Source organism: Camelina sativa, chromosome 7 (assembly GCF_030686135.1).
Source record: "Camelina sativa cultivar CO46 ecotype springtype chromosome 7, ASM3068613v1".
NCBI lineage: Eukaryota > Viridiplantae > Streptophyta > Magnoliopsida > Brassicales > Brassicaceae > Camelina > Camelina sativa.
This window is the reverse complement of record NC_141886.1, coordinates 30,580,549-30,597,138: the sequence shown is the minus strand read 5'-3', so window position 1 is coordinate 30,597,138 and position 16,590 is coordinate 30,580,549. Positions and strand designations below refer to the sequence as shown.

The 16,590-nt window shown below is 37.9% G+C and overlaps 5 protein-coding genes across 7 annotated transcripts; 2 read left to right on the top strand and 3 right to left on the bottom strand.

Annotated features, from left to right (window-relative positions):
* Positions 1 to 54: 54 nt before the first annotated feature.
* On the bottom strand, positions 55 to 1,853 carry LOC147941875 (large ribosomal subunit protein uL13c-like). The gene is made up of 4 exons (XM_087457413.1): positions 1,360 to 1,853; positions 887 to 1,072; positions 537 to 707; positions 55 to 392 (listed from the first exon to the last, which is right to left on the bottom strand). The coding sequence occupies exons 1-4, from the start codon at positions 1,606 to 1,608 to the stop codon at positions 276 to 278; spliced, it is 723 nt and encodes a 240-aa protein (XP_087313539.1). The 5' UTR covers positions 1,609 to 1,853; the 3' UTR covers positions 55 to 275.
* Positions 1,780 to 4,707, top strand: LOC104703196 (protein VTE6, chloroplastic). 3 transcript variants are annotated; one of them, XM_010419165.3, is made up of 6 exons: positions 1,780 to 2,314; positions 2,809 to 3,062; positions 3,217 to 3,340; positions 3,484 to 3,588; positions 3,874 to 4,003; positions 4,319 to 4,707. In XM_010419165.3, exons 1-5 carry the CDS (start codon positions 1,895 to 1,897, stop codon positions 3,964 to 3,966), a joined length of 996 nt encoding a protein of 331 aa, XP_010417467.1. In that variant the 5' UTR covers positions 1,780 to 1,894; the 3' UTR covers positions 3,967 to 4,003; positions 4,319 to 4,707. The 3 variants fall into 3 exon arrangements, with proteins under 3 accessions (XP_010417467.1, XP_010417466.1, XP_010417465.1); XM_010419164.3 differs by lacking the exon at positions 4,319 to 4,707 and adding an exon at positions 4,083 to 4,158; XM_010419163.3 differs by lacking the exon at positions 4,319 to 4,707 and having other exon boundaries at positions 3,874 to 4,158.
* Positions 4,708 to 4,930: 223 nt separating this feature from the next.
* LOC104703195 (mechanosensitive ion channel protein 6) lies at positions 4,931 to 8,529 on the top strand. The gene is made up of 5 exons (XM_010419162.3): positions 4,931 to 7,069; positions 7,171 to 7,294; positions 7,369 to 7,662; positions 7,755 to 7,957; positions 8,048 to 8,529. Exons 1-5 carry the CDS (start codon positions 5,424 to 5,426, stop codon positions 8,355 to 8,357), a joined length of 2,577 nt encoding a protein of 858 aa, XP_010417464.2. The 5' UTR covers positions 4,931 to 5,423; the 3' UTR covers positions 8,358 to 8,529.
* Positions 8,530 to 8,668: 139 nt separating this feature from the next.
* On the bottom strand, positions 8,669 to 10,833 carry LOC104703194 (B-box zinc finger protein 22). The gene is made up of 3 exons (XM_010419161.3): positions 10,038 to 10,833; positions 9,395 to 9,829; positions 8,669 to 9,177 (listed from the first exon to the last, which is right to left on the bottom strand). The coding sequence occupies exons 1-3, from the start codon at positions 10,218 to 10,220 to the stop codon at positions 8,914 to 8,916; spliced, it is 882 nt and encodes a 293-aa protein (XP_010417463.2). The 5' UTR covers positions 10,221 to 10,833; the 3' UTR covers positions 8,669 to 8,913.
* A 612-nt stretch (positions 10,834 to 11,445) lies between these two features.
* Positions 11,446 to 13,694, bottom strand: LOC104703193 (NADH kinase-like). Its single transcript, XM_087456346.1, has 5 exons — positions 13,459 to 13,694; positions 12,873 to 13,118; positions 12,693 to 12,773; positions 12,407 to 12,558; positions 11,446 to 12,078 (listed from the first exon to the last, which is right to left on the bottom strand). The coding sequence occupies exons 1-5, from the start codon at positions 13,549 to 13,551 to the stop codon at positions 11,694 to 11,696; spliced, it is 957 nt and encodes a 318-aa protein (XP_087312472.1). The 5' UTR covers positions 13,552 to 13,694; the 3' UTR covers positions 11,446 to 11,693.
* Between the last annotated feature and the right edge of the window lie 2,896 nt (positions 13,695 to 16,590).

The following is a 16,590-nucleotide window of genomic DNA, read 5'->3' as shown; positions in this document are numbered from 1 at the left end:
CTCTATCTATGTAAAAGTTGGATAGTGAGTGAAGAAGATATTCAGTAGCAAAAATTGAATGAGAAATATTTCACATTAGAAAGCTTTATAGAGTTGATAGAAGCAAAATACAAGAATCTGCAAATATTTCACAGAGTTGATAGAAGCAAAATACAAGAATCTGCAAAGTCTCCTCTGGCTTTGAGATGAAGAAACTACAGAAACCTGAAAAGAAAAAACTATATGCGCTTAGTGATAATGGGACAGAGGAGCTTATGCAATGTTCCGCAGTGATTTTATTTTTGCAGCTGTATTCTCTTGTCCCTGATAGGCAGATCAAGCGGCTTCTGGGCCTCGTGGGGATGGTCCGGACCTTTGTACACCTTCAGGTGATTAAACAGAGCTCTCCCAAGCTGCCACAAAATGGTCAGACCAAAGTTAGAGATCGTTCGAAAACTAGTACGAATATCCACAAGTGTTTCACAAGTTCAATTTATAAACTAAAGAAAAACGTTTTGCTCAGTTCCAAAGAAACTAATAAAGAGCTAGAATCTAACCCGTCCTTTTGGAAGCATTCCACGAACAGCATGCTCAATGATTCTTTCAGGAATTCTCTGCTGCAATTGATCGAAAGTTTCAACTGTCATACCACCAGGTCGTCCTGAGTGCCTCCTGTATAGCTTTTGGTTCCTCTTCTTTCCAGATACAGCAACTTTCTCAGCGTTTACCTTTAAACAAAACAACCGAAAAAGCATTAGTCATCATATGAAGGAGAGCTCGTTGAAAACATATGCAAAGTTACAAGCATTGCCCAAACATCTACATAAAAGGCCTTATATCTCCTTGTGGTTGGTTAAGTAAAGCATATCACATATCTTAATCCACAGATAGCTGAAGAAACACATACCACGATAACAAAGGCTCCCATGTCAACACTAGGAGTGTAGGAGGCAAGATTCTTCCCGCGGATGTGATTAGCAATTGTTGATGCCAATCTACCAAGAATTTTGTCAGTTGCATCAACCACAAACCAGGGCTTATCCGTGTTCACATGGTCCGAAGCTTTTGGATACCAAGTCGTGTTCCAGATGTCCTGTAAACCACAGTATACACTCAATAAAGGTTTCAACTTTCAAGCTACTTATAACTTCCTCCCTATCCAAACATGAAAAAGTAAAACTGCTCAGTATGAGTCAAAGGCAAAATCCACTACCTAGTAAATCGCAATTGGGAGGGGAAAACAAACAAACTTTATACTTCAAATTCCATGAAAATTTCAGGGCAAGAGCTAAAGTTCGAAACTTTATGAAGACATGGTTAAGCACACAAGTTAGAGAGATGTGAACAGATGAAAAACAAAGCGGGAGATAATGTGGTTACAGGGCCATTAGCTTCTTCTTCGTCGAACATCCATCGCTGATTCGCCGGAACAAGAGAAGTCGTCGTCTGCTCAGCTTCACACTTCACTAGCAATCCTCTCTTCGCGTTGGCGTTAATGCCGACTCGTACCGATGGCTTCGAGAGAGCCGTCAGAGAGAACCCTAAAAACGGAGACCTTCTGTCACTTCCGGAGGGTTTCACCGAAGAAGAAGGGAGAATCACCGTCGTAGACGAGCAAAGAACCGCCATTTTTGTTTTTCTCTTCTTCTCCAAAACAATTCTTCTGCTCTTTTTTCTGATTTCTCGGATAAGATTGGGTTTCTTCAGTAAATAGTATTTAGTGGCACAACCGTAAATAAACCTTAATTCAATGACCGAGAATATAACATAAAACGGGTTAAAGATCCGGTTTTGTTCTGAGCTCCGGATCCAACCCAGAAACGCTGATTTTTTTTTTCTTTTTTCTTAATTGACTTTTTTTTTTTTCTTTCAATGGAAGAGAGAGAGAGAGAGGTCTTCGTAAGCAAGCTAAGTCATGGCAACGATATCGTCAACTCTACTACTCTTAAATCCTTGTAGATTAGTTTGTTCACCTCCTCTGAGAATCCCAAAACTCTCGGTATTTTCATACGCTAGATCCTGCGGATTCGGACGGCGTAATCTCGAACCCTTTTCAAACGGAATGCTATCGTCGGGAAGCAGAGCCGACGGTGTTACGGTGGCGGCTGCATCGGTGGAAGGAGTGATGACGGAGGCGATGAAGCTGATTCAATCGGCTTCACCTACTTGGAAATCCGCCTTGGCTAACAATTTGTTGATTTTTGTTCTCGGTTCACCGCTTCTCGTTACCGGATTGTCCGCTTCTGGGATCGCCGCCGCGTTTTTGCTCGGTACTCTAACTTGGCGGGCTTATGGCTCTGCTGGTTTCCTCTTAGTCGCTGCTTACTTCGTCATAGTAAGTGCAATTGTTATGAATTTGGTCCCTGACTCTGTTAAACATAGAAATCAAATTCACATTCTTCGTTTATCTGCTTGAATGATCTTTAAACAAAATTTACTGATCCAATGTTGAATTTGACTTTGAGCAGATGAATGAATAAGAATGTCGTAAAGATTATAGATGAGTTTTGTTGTTGCATTATCTGTTTTGGTGTAGGAATTGTGTATCTGTTGGAGATCCTGAATTAATCACATTTAAAAGACATAATTCGTTTGATCAATGAGCATGATCAGAGCTTTGTAAATAAGATAGCTTATTGTCTCTATAGATTGAGTTTTGATATTACGGAGCTAGTTTGAGATCTGATCATGTTCAACTTTGAGATACTTTTGTCTTTTACTATACATAAATACAAGTTTGCTTAAAGTTTTAGATTTTATTATCAGAGCTGGAAATAGTAGCACTAAATTTGGGATTGATTCTGGTTTAGACGATTTACAATATCATAGGGAACAGCGGCAACAAAGGTTAAAATGTCGGAAAAGGAAGCACAAGGCGTGGCCGAGAAGAGAAAGGGTAGAAGAGGACCCCGTAGTGTGATTGGTTCAAGTGCTGCTGGATGTGTCTGTGCTTTTCTTTCAATATATCAAGTGGGAGGACCAGCTTTTTCTCAGCTTTTCCGGCTTGGTTTTGTTTCCAGTTTTTGTACCAAAGTGTCTGACACTGTCTCTAGCGAGTTAGGCAAAGCTTATGGAAAAACAACGTGAGTAATGCTACTGTTATCCGCCTATCATCTCTTCTGTTATGGTTTGTGGCTGTTTCCTGTTTAAAGTGTTGTCATAACCTGAAACCAATTGACAACTGAAATGATCTGCATTCATTTTTTTCCCTCTTACTAACTGCTGCAAAATTTGCAGGTATTTAGCCACAACATTCAAGATTGTACCAAGAGGAACCGAGGGAGCTATGAGTGTTGAAGGAACATTGGCTGGACTTTTAGCATCATTTTTTCTTGCCTCTGTTGGTTGTTTCTTGGGTCAGGTAATAGAGGTTATCAAATATGTTGTTGAGGAATGGAGGCATCTATGTTATTTGCTCCAAAAAAAAAAAAAATCCCGTTTCACATCTTCTTCATTGTTAGAACATGATTTGAACTTCTTTTCTTTTTGATCTCTTGAGCACAGATAACTCCTCCAGAAGCAGCTGTATGTGTACTAGCTTCCCAGATTGCCAATCTTGGAGAGAGCATTATAGGTGCTTCGTTTCAAGACAAAGAAGGATTCAAATGGGTATGCTCACTTCAATGAACTCTTGTTATTGTTTGATTGCTCTCTCGCTCTGTCTGCTTAGTCAATGCAATAAGATGATAAGCAGACGAAAATACCGCCACTTCTGGCAGCAAGACCGATATATATAACTGGCTTGAGTGGATAATAGATTTCTGTTCCATACAAAAAATTTCAATTTGGTGCAGTTAGTTACCGGCAAAACAAGAATGCAATAGTTCCGTTGTTGTTCTCCGTTTGCAGTATGTTGTTGTCTTACGTTTGTCACCCCATTTTTGCAATGTGTAGCTAAACAATGATGTAGTCAACGTGATCAACATAAGCTTGGGAAGCATTGTGGCGATTTTGATGCAACAGTTTATACTCCAGAATTGGGCCTAAGTAAAAACGATGAGGAGGGCCATGTCTTCTCAGTGAGGTTAGATTTTAATCTATTGTTAAACAACAGTATGTATTCTATTATGTGTATAATACAATCTGTTGTGTGCAATTAGTAGTAGTCCAACATCACAATGAGGGAAATAAAACTTCTGGAACCTGTCTTGAAAATGTAAGGAAAAAGCTTGAGAAAAAGGCAAGGCAACAACAAAGCACCAAGTATTAGTGATTAGTTCGAATACATTCCTCTTTTTGTCATTATTACTATTATGTCGTGGTCCTATCATCTTCTTTTGCAAATATTCTCGACGTTACATAAGATAAAGTGCCTGATGGTCAGTTTATAATAATATAGAAGCCTCAAGAAAAAGATTGAGCATCCATCCATTGAGACTTAACAGGCCTGTTAACTTGAGTGTTTTGGAAACATGAAGACAACCTACTATGCGTTGTTTCTACGAGCCTGTGGTCCGGGCTATGATACGACAGTGGCCCATTAGCCGCGTCATTCATCCAATACACAGCTGACAACAAGTGACATACGCGCTTCTCAAACGCGTGAATCTCGGCTGATATTATCGCCGCAAATGTCGCTTTTTTCTTTCCAAAGTCAAATCTCCGCCTCACACAACAGAGAGACTTGTGAAGACTCTTTTTCTATGATACTTGGTGTTATAAAATATGTATTCAATAATAGATCAATTTACAGGTTCTATGACATGAATGGGTTTATTGGCTCCACAATTGTGAGTTTGTAACTTTCTCATCTCTAGAACTCTCTAGTAGTTTGAATTTAATAAACTACTAGTACTAAACACCACTAGAAGCCTTTTAACACTTAAAAAAAAGTATTAAACACGATGCATGTGACGAATGTCCCTTCCCCCACAAACCTAACCTATTAAACAATACCAAAAATGGAATAATCAGATATGGCTAGAGAATCAAACAAAATATGTAAAACGATATCCACAAAAGGAAAACATAAACAAAGATTAGTTTGCCAAAAAGTTTGACGAAAAGAAACAAACAAAAAAACCCTATATGGTTCACCCGCCGTGAGCATGTTCCCATCTTCTTCTCGAACTTTGCCAAAGTTTGGTATATCAAAAAAAAAACTACTAATATTAAGACAGATAGAGAGAGAACAAGAGAAGAAGATGTTTTAGAGTTGTGTTTCAGCGATTGGCTTACACGCGTCATAACTTAATTAGATAATTTTATTTCCTTACTCTCTCTCTCTCTTTCTCCTCTCACATACATTAGTCATAGAGAGTCATCACCAGCTCCTCTTGATCAAAATAAAAGAAAAAGCGTTTTCTCTTCTCTATAGCTTTTCTCACAGTTACCCAAAAGTGTTATAATTTTTTTTTTCTTTCTTTCTTTCTAAAATCGGGCGGTGTGTACGCGAAACCTAAATTTCGCTGGATTTTGTTCTTTTTTGGAAACGATAAGCTATAATGGCCGTTGATTCGGCTGACCGGCGTGAAGTAATCGTCAAAATCGACGGTGACAAAGGAAGCACCGGAGAGACCGTTGGAAGGATTTGGAGAGACGGTAGTTACGATTTCTGGACTGATGGAGAAGGTAACCTCAACAAAGGCCATAATGCTGCCGCCGCGAGTGGTTCCGATAGATCCGCCTCCACGACGGGGGAGCTACATGACGAAGGGTTTGAGTTTCGCCGCGGCGAAGATCCTCCGACGAAGCTAATTGGTCAGTTTCTCCATAAACAGCAAGCCTCTGGTGAGATTTGTCTTGATATGGACCTTAGTATGGACGAGCTTCAGTCCAGAGGTTTGACTCCGGTATCGGAATCTCCGACGTCGGCGAAAGTGCCTCCTCCTACTACTACTAAACCTGACGCCGAGGGAAGACGAGACAGCCGTAGCAATAATAACAACGATGGTGGAGAAGTTGTCAAGTGTAGTGGAACCGCTCCGATGCCGACGAGAAGCTCTAGCAATTTGCTTAAGATGCGAACTAAGTCACGGCTTTCGGATCCACCGACGCCTCAGCTGCCTCCTCAACCGGCGGATATGAAATCGGGTCGGATTCCGAAATCCGGGCAGATGAAATCAGGTTTTTTCGGTAAAAGCCCTAAAACTCAGGGGGAGGAAGAAGAGGATGATCCGTTTGCAGAGGAGGATCTGCCGGAAGAGTACAGGAAAGATAAGCTTAGTCTATGGATTGTATTGGAATGGTTGAGTTTGGTTTTGATCATTGCTGGGTTTGTTTGCACTCTTTCAATACCTTTCTTGCATGAGAAGAAACTCGCGGATCTTGATCTGTGGAAATGGGAATGTATGGTTTTAGTGTTGATCTGTGGTAGGTTAGTCTCTAGTTGGGTCGTTAAGATTGCCGTCTTCTTCATTGAAAGGAACTTTCTTCTCAGGAAAAGGGTTTTGTACTTCGTCTACGGTGTCCGGAAAGCTGTGCAGAATTGCTTATGGTTAGGACTTGTTTTACTCGCTTGGCATTTCTTGTTTGATGAGAAAGTGGCTAAAGCAACAAAGACCATGTCCCTGCGTGTTGTGACTAAGATCTTTGTGTGTTTGTTGGTTGGGTTTTTGTTGTGGCTCGTGAAGACACTGTTGGTCAAAGTTCTTGCTTCCTCGTTCCATATGAGCACTTACTTTGACAGGATTCAAGAGTCTTTGTTTACTCAGTACGTGATTGAGACGCTCTCGGGTCCTCCTTTGATTGAGATACAAAAAAACGAGGAAGAAGAAGAGAGAATCAGTGTTGAGGTTAAGAAGTTTCAGAATCCTGGAGGTGTTGAGATTCAGTCAGGGGCTCAGAAAAGTCCGATGAAGACCGGGAAGAGCCCGTTGATCTCTCGTATTCTATCTAATGGAGGAGGAGGAGGAGGAGACAACAAAGGGATTACGATCGATAGCCTTCATAAGCTGAATCCTAAGAATGTTTCCGCGTGGAAAATGAAGAGGCTGATGAATATAATCCGGAATGGATCACTTACCACCTTGGATGAACAGCTTCAAGATCCAAACTTGGATGATGAGAAAGGGAACCAAATCAGAAGTGAGTTTGAGGCAAAGCTCGCGGCAAGAAAGATCTTTCATAATGTTGCTAAGCCAGGATCAAAGTAAGTAAAATCACTTTTACATTTTGCATACAAAGCTTTTACCAATATCACAATAATATCTACTAACCATTAGCAATTTCATTGCACATTTTCGTATTTAGGTTCATCTACGTGAACGACATTATGCGGTTTCTGCCAGATAACGAAGCTTTGAAGACTTTAAGTCTCTTTGAAGGAGCAACTGAGACGAACAGGATCAGCAAATCATCTCTTAAAAACTGGGTGGTAAGCAATCTGGAACGAATGAGCTTACACTCTTTTTAACATTTTCGGGTATTAATAGATATGTGAAAATGTAGGTGAATGCTTTTAGAGAGAGAAGAGCTCTTGCATTGACCTTGAACGACACGAAAACAGCAGTAAACAGGCTTCACAAGATGGTGAATATCGTGGTTGGGATCATCATAATAGTTATTTGGCTTATTATACTTGGAATCACTTCCACCAAATTCCTCGTAGTCATGAGCTCGCAAGTCGTGGTTGTTGCATTCATATTTGGGAACATGTGCAAGATAGTGTTCGAATCCATCATCTACTTGTTTGTTATACACCCGTTTGATGTAGGCGATCGATGTGAAATCGATGGAGTCCAGGTAAATTCATACAACCAATAATAACCTGTGTAGTAAATAAAACTTCTCATTTTTATTTGTATCGTTTTGAATAAAACTCTCTTTTTGTCCAGATGGTTGTGGAAGAGATGAACATATTGACAACAGTTTTCTTGAGGTTTGATAACCAGAAAGTCGTGTACCCGAACAGTCTTCTGTGGACTAAATCTATTGGAAACTATTACCGTAGTCCTGATATGGGAGATGGAATCGAATTCTCCATCCACATTACTACTCCAGCTGAGAAAATCATCCTCATCAAACAGAGAATCACAAGGTACATTGCAAATTTGGAATTACAGTTTCAAAAATTTTAATACCTGAATCCTTATGTGTACTCATTACCTGTAAATTATTGTTGTGGTAGTTACATTGATGGGAAGAAGGATCACTGGTATCCGGCGCCGATGATAGTATTCAAAGACATGGAGTCATTGAACAGTGTGAGGATTGCAGTTTGGCCAACACATCGAATGAATCATCAAGACATGGGAGAGAGATGGGTTCGAAGATCTCAGCTTGTTGAAGAGATTGCCAAGATTTGCAGAGAGCTTGACATTGAGTATCGATTGTATCCTCTTGACATCAATGTCAAAAACATGCCCACTTCTACTGTTTTGCCAGTCTCAGACAGACTTCCACCTACATGGACTGCTCCTGCTTCTAGCAGCAACTGAAACTATAGATGAAACGTTTTACATGGTTTGGATCAAGAGGATGTGTTTTTTTCTCATGTGTCTTTTTGAACTCTACGAATTTAGAACTTAGGAAATGATACTTGATGAGATTACTCGACATCAGTGTACTGTGTAAATTTGGTTCCTTTAATCTGCATAGTTGTCTGGATCATGGCGTTTTGGATTTTATGGTTTATGAACCCAAAAACTAAAAATACAAATGGATGGATTAGTGTGAGTGTACCCAGGGATAGTGAACAAAATGATTAAGCATCAAGCAAATTATAACAGACACCTAATGAAAGAACACGTTTTCTGATAACTTAATTAGTTAAGCCAAAACGATAAATTCAACAATTTAATCTCCTTATATAACCTTTCAACCAAATAAACATGTTTCTGAAAACGACCTCTTCTCTGTTTTTTCCAGCTAATAAAGAACAAAGAACATCGACTCTCACAGACCAACTACAGTACAAGTTTCCAAATCATCCATGTGATCTACTGAGAAAGCTGCCGATCTCTTTCCTCAAAACGGCCAGAAGATAGTTGCTTTTCACCACCGCCGCCGTTTCCCAACCCTTTGTTTCGGGGATGAACCGGTGTAAAGATCTGAAGAAAATATGTCTGGAACAAACACTGAGTGGTGGTGAAATTGCTTATTAGGCCAGTTAAGACCAGAAGCTGTAGGTGGAGACTGAATCTGTGGAACAGCCCATGATGTCTCACCTCCCAAGCAGTTATTGTTATCTTCTGCATCTTCTTCTGCAGATCTCATCATCGAAGAGCTGTCTGAATCTCCTCGTCTACTAGTATCAGCCTGCAACAACAAGTATCAAGCTTTTAGCAATTTTCATATATGAGAATCCAAAAATAGATAAATCACAAAGGCCACAACAAGATCATACATTCTTTTCACTTACTTCGCAAGACTCACTATCTAAAGCTCCAAAGAGGTCTCAAGAACCAACAAAAAGGCCTAAAATCAATCTTGATTATATATATACAGTACTAATGGGATGTAACTAAAGTGCTACCTTAGAGGATCCATTGTTCTCCATGTATTCATAGCTCTGATCAAAGTCGGTAAGCCCAAAAATCTCCTCTATTTGCCACTGAGGAATGCTTCCAGTAGCTGATCCGCTGCTTGCAAAAGGAAGCTTTGTCGAAACTTGATCACTGACTTTACATTCCGGGAAAACTCCTTGCTGATGATGATGATGATGATGATGATCAATCTTTTGAGGCTCAGGAGGTAAAGACTGAACAAGTGGTTTTGTGTCCATGGTATCATTGGTAGGTGAGGATTTAACAGACGGACCAGATTCTATAGATTCAAGACCAACTTTGATTCCAGTGAGAAGAAATCTCTGGTGAGCTGAGACATGAGGATTCACAGTGTGGATTGCAACATCACATTTCCTACATAGTAAAGCTCTATCTTGCAGACAGAAGAAGAATCCAGAAGCTTCCTGTAAGGGATTTGCAGACAAACACAACACAGGAACAATATTAAAAAATCTTTTTATGAGCCTCCCTACACCTAAAACTAAAAAGATTCAAACTTAAACACAAAAAATTGAGGATCTAAAAAAAAACATGGGGTGATTTGAAAATCAGATCAAAGACTCAGATTTAATATGAAAGGATGAGAGAGACTGAGAGAGAGAGAGGTCAGACCTGACAAATGTCACATTTGGGTATGGAAGAGGAAGAGACAGAGAGAGGGACTCTCTGATGTTTTCCGGCGAGTTTATTAGCAGCGTGAATCTTCTCATCGCAAGCCCAACACAGAGCAGCCTCGTCGGCGCAACATAGAACCACCGCTTCCGCCGTTTCACAAACGTTGCACTGAATCTTCATCCTCTCTGATCTGATCTTTCTCCTTCCTTTATCTCCAAAATCCAAATCATCCAAAAAAAAATCTGTCACCTTTTTTTCTTTCTTTTTGGATTGGAAAGATTCAAATTTCCAGAAAACGAAACTCAAATCATAAACATGAAAAATTTTCAAGGAAAAGAGAGGTGGAGCCAACTAAGTTCTTCTGACTCTTGTTATTGTTGTTGCTTGAGGTTTATGGTTTAAGCAAATCTTACGTTTTCTCTCTTCTTCCTTCTGGATCTTTTTTTTTTTTTTTAAGTCCCCTAGAAAACATGTGATTATTTATAAATTTTCTGACTAAAACAAATTAATTCTAGATAAGTCGTTGTAGGAAAATATCAATTATATTAATAAAATAATACATAGTGGGCAAATAACATTATTTCTTTTCAGAAAAAAAAAAAAAAGAGGGGGGGCTTCTGTGCGCCATTTTAAAGTGGTGGGGTAAGAATTGGAAATATGGAGGTGTTCAAGGAAGATATTTATTTAGGCCAATTTAGTGAACAGTGCATAGACACGTGGCTGAAACAAGTGTCTTAATTGCAGGAGACCGTCTCTGCTGTGTCAAGGCTGTAATGTTTTTTATCAAAAGATCACATTTTTTAAGGTCCCCAACAACAACCAAAAAAAAAACAGATTTTTCTTTTACTTGTGGCTGCGCTCGTTTCTCTATGGGTTTAACTTAGAAATTTCTCAAACTCGTGATGAAAATATCTTTTCTTTTTTTTTAGTTGTGTGTGTAGATAAGATAAATGAAAGTGATATTGATATGTATGTTCCAAGTAGAATATCTAGTTTCAAACGACTGTGACATTGTCTACTATTCATTTTGACCACTTTTTAGAAAGAACCTATTTAAAACTTATCTAAGGGATTATATGTTATATAAAACTTTTGTCCTGGTTCATGCATCGTAATCTTGTATATGATACGATATAACACGATAGCGAAATGTTTATTTCAGAGGAAAAATATCACCATAGTATAATTTATAATATCAAGGTTATACTAGTCCACGTATGGTTATGGGTGGAAGAAGTGAAGGATTCGGACCTACATAAGACTAGATTTTTGTTTCCAACAACACAAGCCATAAACAAAAGTTATTAACATTAATCAATCAAATCATTAATAAGGTCCCATTTTGAAAAAGATATTTTCCCAAAATCAACAATTTGCACGAGAGATAGGGAGAGAATTCTAGATGTTTTTGATATTACAAAGATCCTTAAAATATAATTTTATTCAAGAGGTTGAGATACATCCACGTTCTTGGTAGGAGAAAGATTAGCTACTTGAATTAAACTTCTTCGAGCACCAAAGATTCAAGGAATCAACAAATCTTTCGGACCAAAGAATCTTTTTTACCATATGTATAGACAAGTGGGCTAAAAAGGGCTCTTTTAATGTCTACCAACTCTTAACTTTATGAACAAATCTACCATCGTACCAATTCTAGTACCTTGATCTGATCTGAGAAATGCCGTAAGCCAAGAAAACATTTAAGACCGGTGCATCTGATGATATCTCGATTGTATCTCCGATCTGCACGTTGTGTCGAACCTGACAACCATCAATGTAGATTGTCCCATGGTCTGAATACCAGTTAACGTCCATTAGTTGGTCCGGTTTGAAGGCCGAATGCATTAGAGAAGCGGTTGAACCTGGAGAGATTGGCTCTCTGACCATAAACTGTACATCACGAGACAATATTGGCATCACGAACCCACCTGCTGACTGCATTGCTGCAGTTGAGCCAGCAGCTGTGCAGACTCTTTGACCGCTTGAGCGGCAGTTCACTGTCTTATTATGACGGGTCTCACCATCTTTGTTCTTAATCCTGCACACATTGTAGAGAACAGAACACTGACTAATAAGTGTTGGATATCTTTGGATATCATATAGGGATGTCCAACAGTTAAAACCGAACCGAAGAAAAGATCAACCAATTCGGTTTTGTTTTTCAAGGTGTAACCCTATCAATCTGAAGAAGATTAAATCCTTTTCTTTGAAAAATCATTCAATTATAGGTTTAGTTTCTAAAACACCATATACCAAACCGATGATAGTTGGTATTCTGCAAATGAACAAACAAGGATCATGTCTACCCAAGCAATCAGGTCTAAAAGAATGCCTTTATTTTATTTTTTTTAAGTGGGAGCTCTTACTTGAATGAGAACCTTGAAACCGCGGCAGGGCATGGGTGTGCAATCAAAACGTCATTAAGTGCGTGTGAAAGAAGAGGTTCTGAATTTAACTTGAGTGATATTCTCGAGACTTTTGAAGGAATCACTCTGCCAGACAAAATGTCATCCAGCACCTGTGAAGAAATAATAGCTGAATGTTCAAACCAAAATATTGCCTAGTCACTGATTTTTCTAAGGAACAAATGAGGACCAGTGACAAGAGCATGAATGGGCTGCCTCACTTTCTATATCTCTGATTTACTTTTACCTGTTCAAAATTCTCAACTGTTGCAGCACAAAGATGACCTGTACTTCTACTAGCGTCAAACTGATCACTCAGTTCTTCTACCTATAACAACAAAACTTAGCTACTTTTTCACATTCTTTATAAAGATAGAAACATCGTAACAGAAAATATCAGAGAAGTTGGGTTGGGCTACAAAAAAACCTCGTGAGCTTGAGTTGGATCAGAATTGACTCCTAGAACCGGAACAGAATCATCGATGAAATGACTGGCATGCAAGAGGGTACCATCTCCACCCACGGTGATAACCATATCCACATCACGAATGGGATGCGCTAAGTCATTACGCGAAATAGGTTTCCATTCGACTGGCTTCTTACTTAGTATTTCCTGACAAAAATTTATAGCATTCTTGTGTACTTTGCACCTGCTTTCTAGATATTTAAGAACCTGTTCAACAAAACAAATAAAAATTCCATTTTTATTAGAAGGAAGCCATGAGAAACTAACTAGAGCAATAAACAACAATAGTTTTCGAAGTCCAAAGGCTAAAATGTTCAAATCCCAACATATATATTTGTGAGCTTTGTGTAGATGATAAAGAAGAAACTAAAATGTTCGCAGTTAACACATAGGTAACACCCAAAATTGGTTCCTTTTTTCACGTAAATGTCAAAGATTGCGCCTTTAACTCTTTTGGGAATTTTGTCGAACACCTTCAATACGTAACGAAATAAACATGATCGGGCTTTCAAAATTTTGAGATGAGACGCATTGGGGAATAAATTACCTGAGGGTTTTTGATGAGCGATGCACCTTCAGTTTGGAGGAATGGGTACGGATCAATCGGTTTCAATAGTAGCAGAAGCTTCCTGATCGCCATTCTCGTTGAATCAATCTCCCTCTCTCTCTCTCTCTCTCTCTTCCTCGGCGCCGCGCTCACCGGACGGACTGGATCAAACCACGTTTGGAAATATTCGCCAAGTCTCTCCCACGAACCCTCTGTATCGTTTAGAGGGTCCTTCCCCTGTGAAAATATAGTCAAAATGTCTCGGCCCCAACTAAAATCCTACCAAACTGGGCTTAGTTACAAAATAAGCCCAACTAACAACTATCCTATATTAACTGGCCTAAACTACATGGTTCCAATTCCAAAATTGGACTTATTAGTTCTGGATCTGTTTGTTAGTCTTGTTTCTGAACTTTATGCTGCTTTTACATGTATTTTGAACTTTTAACATCAAGTTAATTTTTAAAAACTATCGTAGTCGAATAATCAAGGGTTTTTTTTTTCTTTTGCAAGAAATACATTTTCTTTTTGCCACGTCAGACCATCCCCAAATCACTTTCGGACATTATGGGGTGTATTGAAACAATGATTTTGGAAGATTTTATGAAATTTAGGAAATTTGGAATTTTGATAGATTTTAGGGAAGTTGATATGATATATGGTAAAATTCTTTCAAATCCCACCTAAAACCATGAGATTTGGATTTCTGTATTTTTAACTAAACAAATCCTCTCAAATCCTCCAGAATCCCTAAAACTTATTAAAATCCAAATTCACAAACTGTTTTGAATAACAATGGATTTTAAAGTAGATTTTTAAATTATCAGTTCAATAACAGTGGATTTCAGGAGACTTTTTAAAATCCATGATTGAATAACATAAAATTTGTAATTTTTACACAAATCACCTAAAATTTATAAAATTTGTAACTTTTTATGTATTATGTAAATATATATTTTGTGAGTTTACATTAAATTTTAAAAAACATAATTTATATGGATATTGTTCTTTAGATCTTTTTTTTGTCTTTATATACATAATAACGATCCTAATAGTCTTTATTGGAGATCATGTTCTACATGCAACACATATTTCACTTTATATGGTAGACGGTCCTAACCGGTCCCATGTCCAACCCTAAGTGGAACTATTCCGATCGTACCACGGTCCTCAACGTCTCGCCTAATGGGAACAACGCTTAGTAGGATCAGATCCTCCGTATCGAGCGCAATCCTTTAAAGATTGTCCGGTCTAGAATCTAATCAGAAGTGGGATTAGCTTTTTGAGATCATACCGACCGGACCGGTTATGCTCCACGTGTGGGTAATAATTGTGGTACTGCGTATAATGTAGTGGCCAACAACAGAAGCTATGAAATTTGACCTCGAAATATCGGCATTCACGTGATTTTTTTTGTCTTTCATTTGGCCAAATTTAGTAACCTATTATATATTGTACGAGCTCTCTAATTGAAACAACCTAAGACATATCTTACAATTTTCTCCACATATTATTTTTTTTTGAATGGTGACAAAATGGGACGAAATTAAATAATGTTATATAACATAAGAAAGCCACCAAACATAATACAGACAAATTATGGTGGATTGTACAAGAATGCATTCCCTTAAAATATAAAAGGTAATTGTATATATATATGCTTCACATATCTTATTTTATTTAGCGATTATGGAATTCATTTACGCAATAGAAAAATGTTGTATCTTTTTACTGAATATTAGGTCTAACACTATTAATGAATCTCCACTGTCCGACTAAAAAAAAAAATCTCCAGAAGCTGGCAAGCAATATCATCTTTTCGTTTTTATCAAATAAAAGAAAAAAGGAGGGGAAAAAAGTTGCAGTTCTTAGAGTAATAATTTAAAGCTAAACACTACGTGCATGGAAAGATCAAACTACAAATAGTGACCATTCTCTAATCTTTATCTTTTAGCGAGTGGGGTACAATCTCGACATCGATTGGCCCATCAGTATTAGAATTTAGATTTTATACTAATCAAAGCATTTGCAATCACATGTTTTTCCATCACGTTGTTAAATCCAACCACAAAGCTCAATTTTAAATTAGTTGACCAACACCAAAAATAATTATATAGGCTCAAGTAAAACTCAAAACGGAGTTGAATTAATTGACCAGACTCATAATTGCATCTATAAAAATTACGAAACATTAGCGTTGTCAAATAGCAAATCTGGACAAAAAGTGAATTTAAACAAACCAAATCATTAGGTTTTTACTCCTGTCATTATTTATTTAGACCACACATTCTGCATAAGTAATTAAGAAAAAGTTTATATTTTATATAGATTGTTCAGACTTGGTAAAGTTAGTGTCTTCTCCTCAAGACTGGCCAGCTTTCAAGACATATTTCGACGATATCAGGATGGATAGGGAAGAGTTTTCACCTTTTCTTTATCTCTAATCTCAAGAAATGCTAATGTCAGTCCGGATTCTTTGGCACGCTAAGCGTTTACCTCTTCCCATTATGTTTTGTTTGTAAACGATTTTCCTTCACATTCGCTTGATGAACTGATTTTTTTTTGTTGTCAAAAAAAAAAATATATATTATTATTTACATGGCTATATTAATCTGTAACCCCACGAAAAAGGAAAATTAAATCTTAGATCTGCAAAGTACTACTAATATATGGAACTATGGACTCGCTACTACTATTAGTTACGTAGACTAAAATAGTGCTTGAATTTGAATATAATTTGAAGAGCTTAATATAAAAAAGAAAACACAAATTAGTGCACTGACAACTGCGAAACCACTGGTAATATCTTAACTCTCAAGTTAGAGAAATGTAGATCTTAAAGCAATAAAAGAAAAGGCCGTCGACAACAAAAGCCATAAAAAAATGTTAATTAAGAAAGGCAAATAAAAAGTTCAGCAAAAAGTTACCCATGCGACCACGAGAAGCATCTCTAATTTAGTATAGTATTTCGTAACTTAGTAGAATCCCATGGAAAAGAAGAGAGATTTCTAAGCACTTTACAAGTTGCAGCCTTTGTAAAAGATTCGATATATTCTTGTAAATTATTTTAATTGACGACGATCTAAATCTCAGTCATCTGAAATTGGAATTTTCAGTATACTTTCAAACACG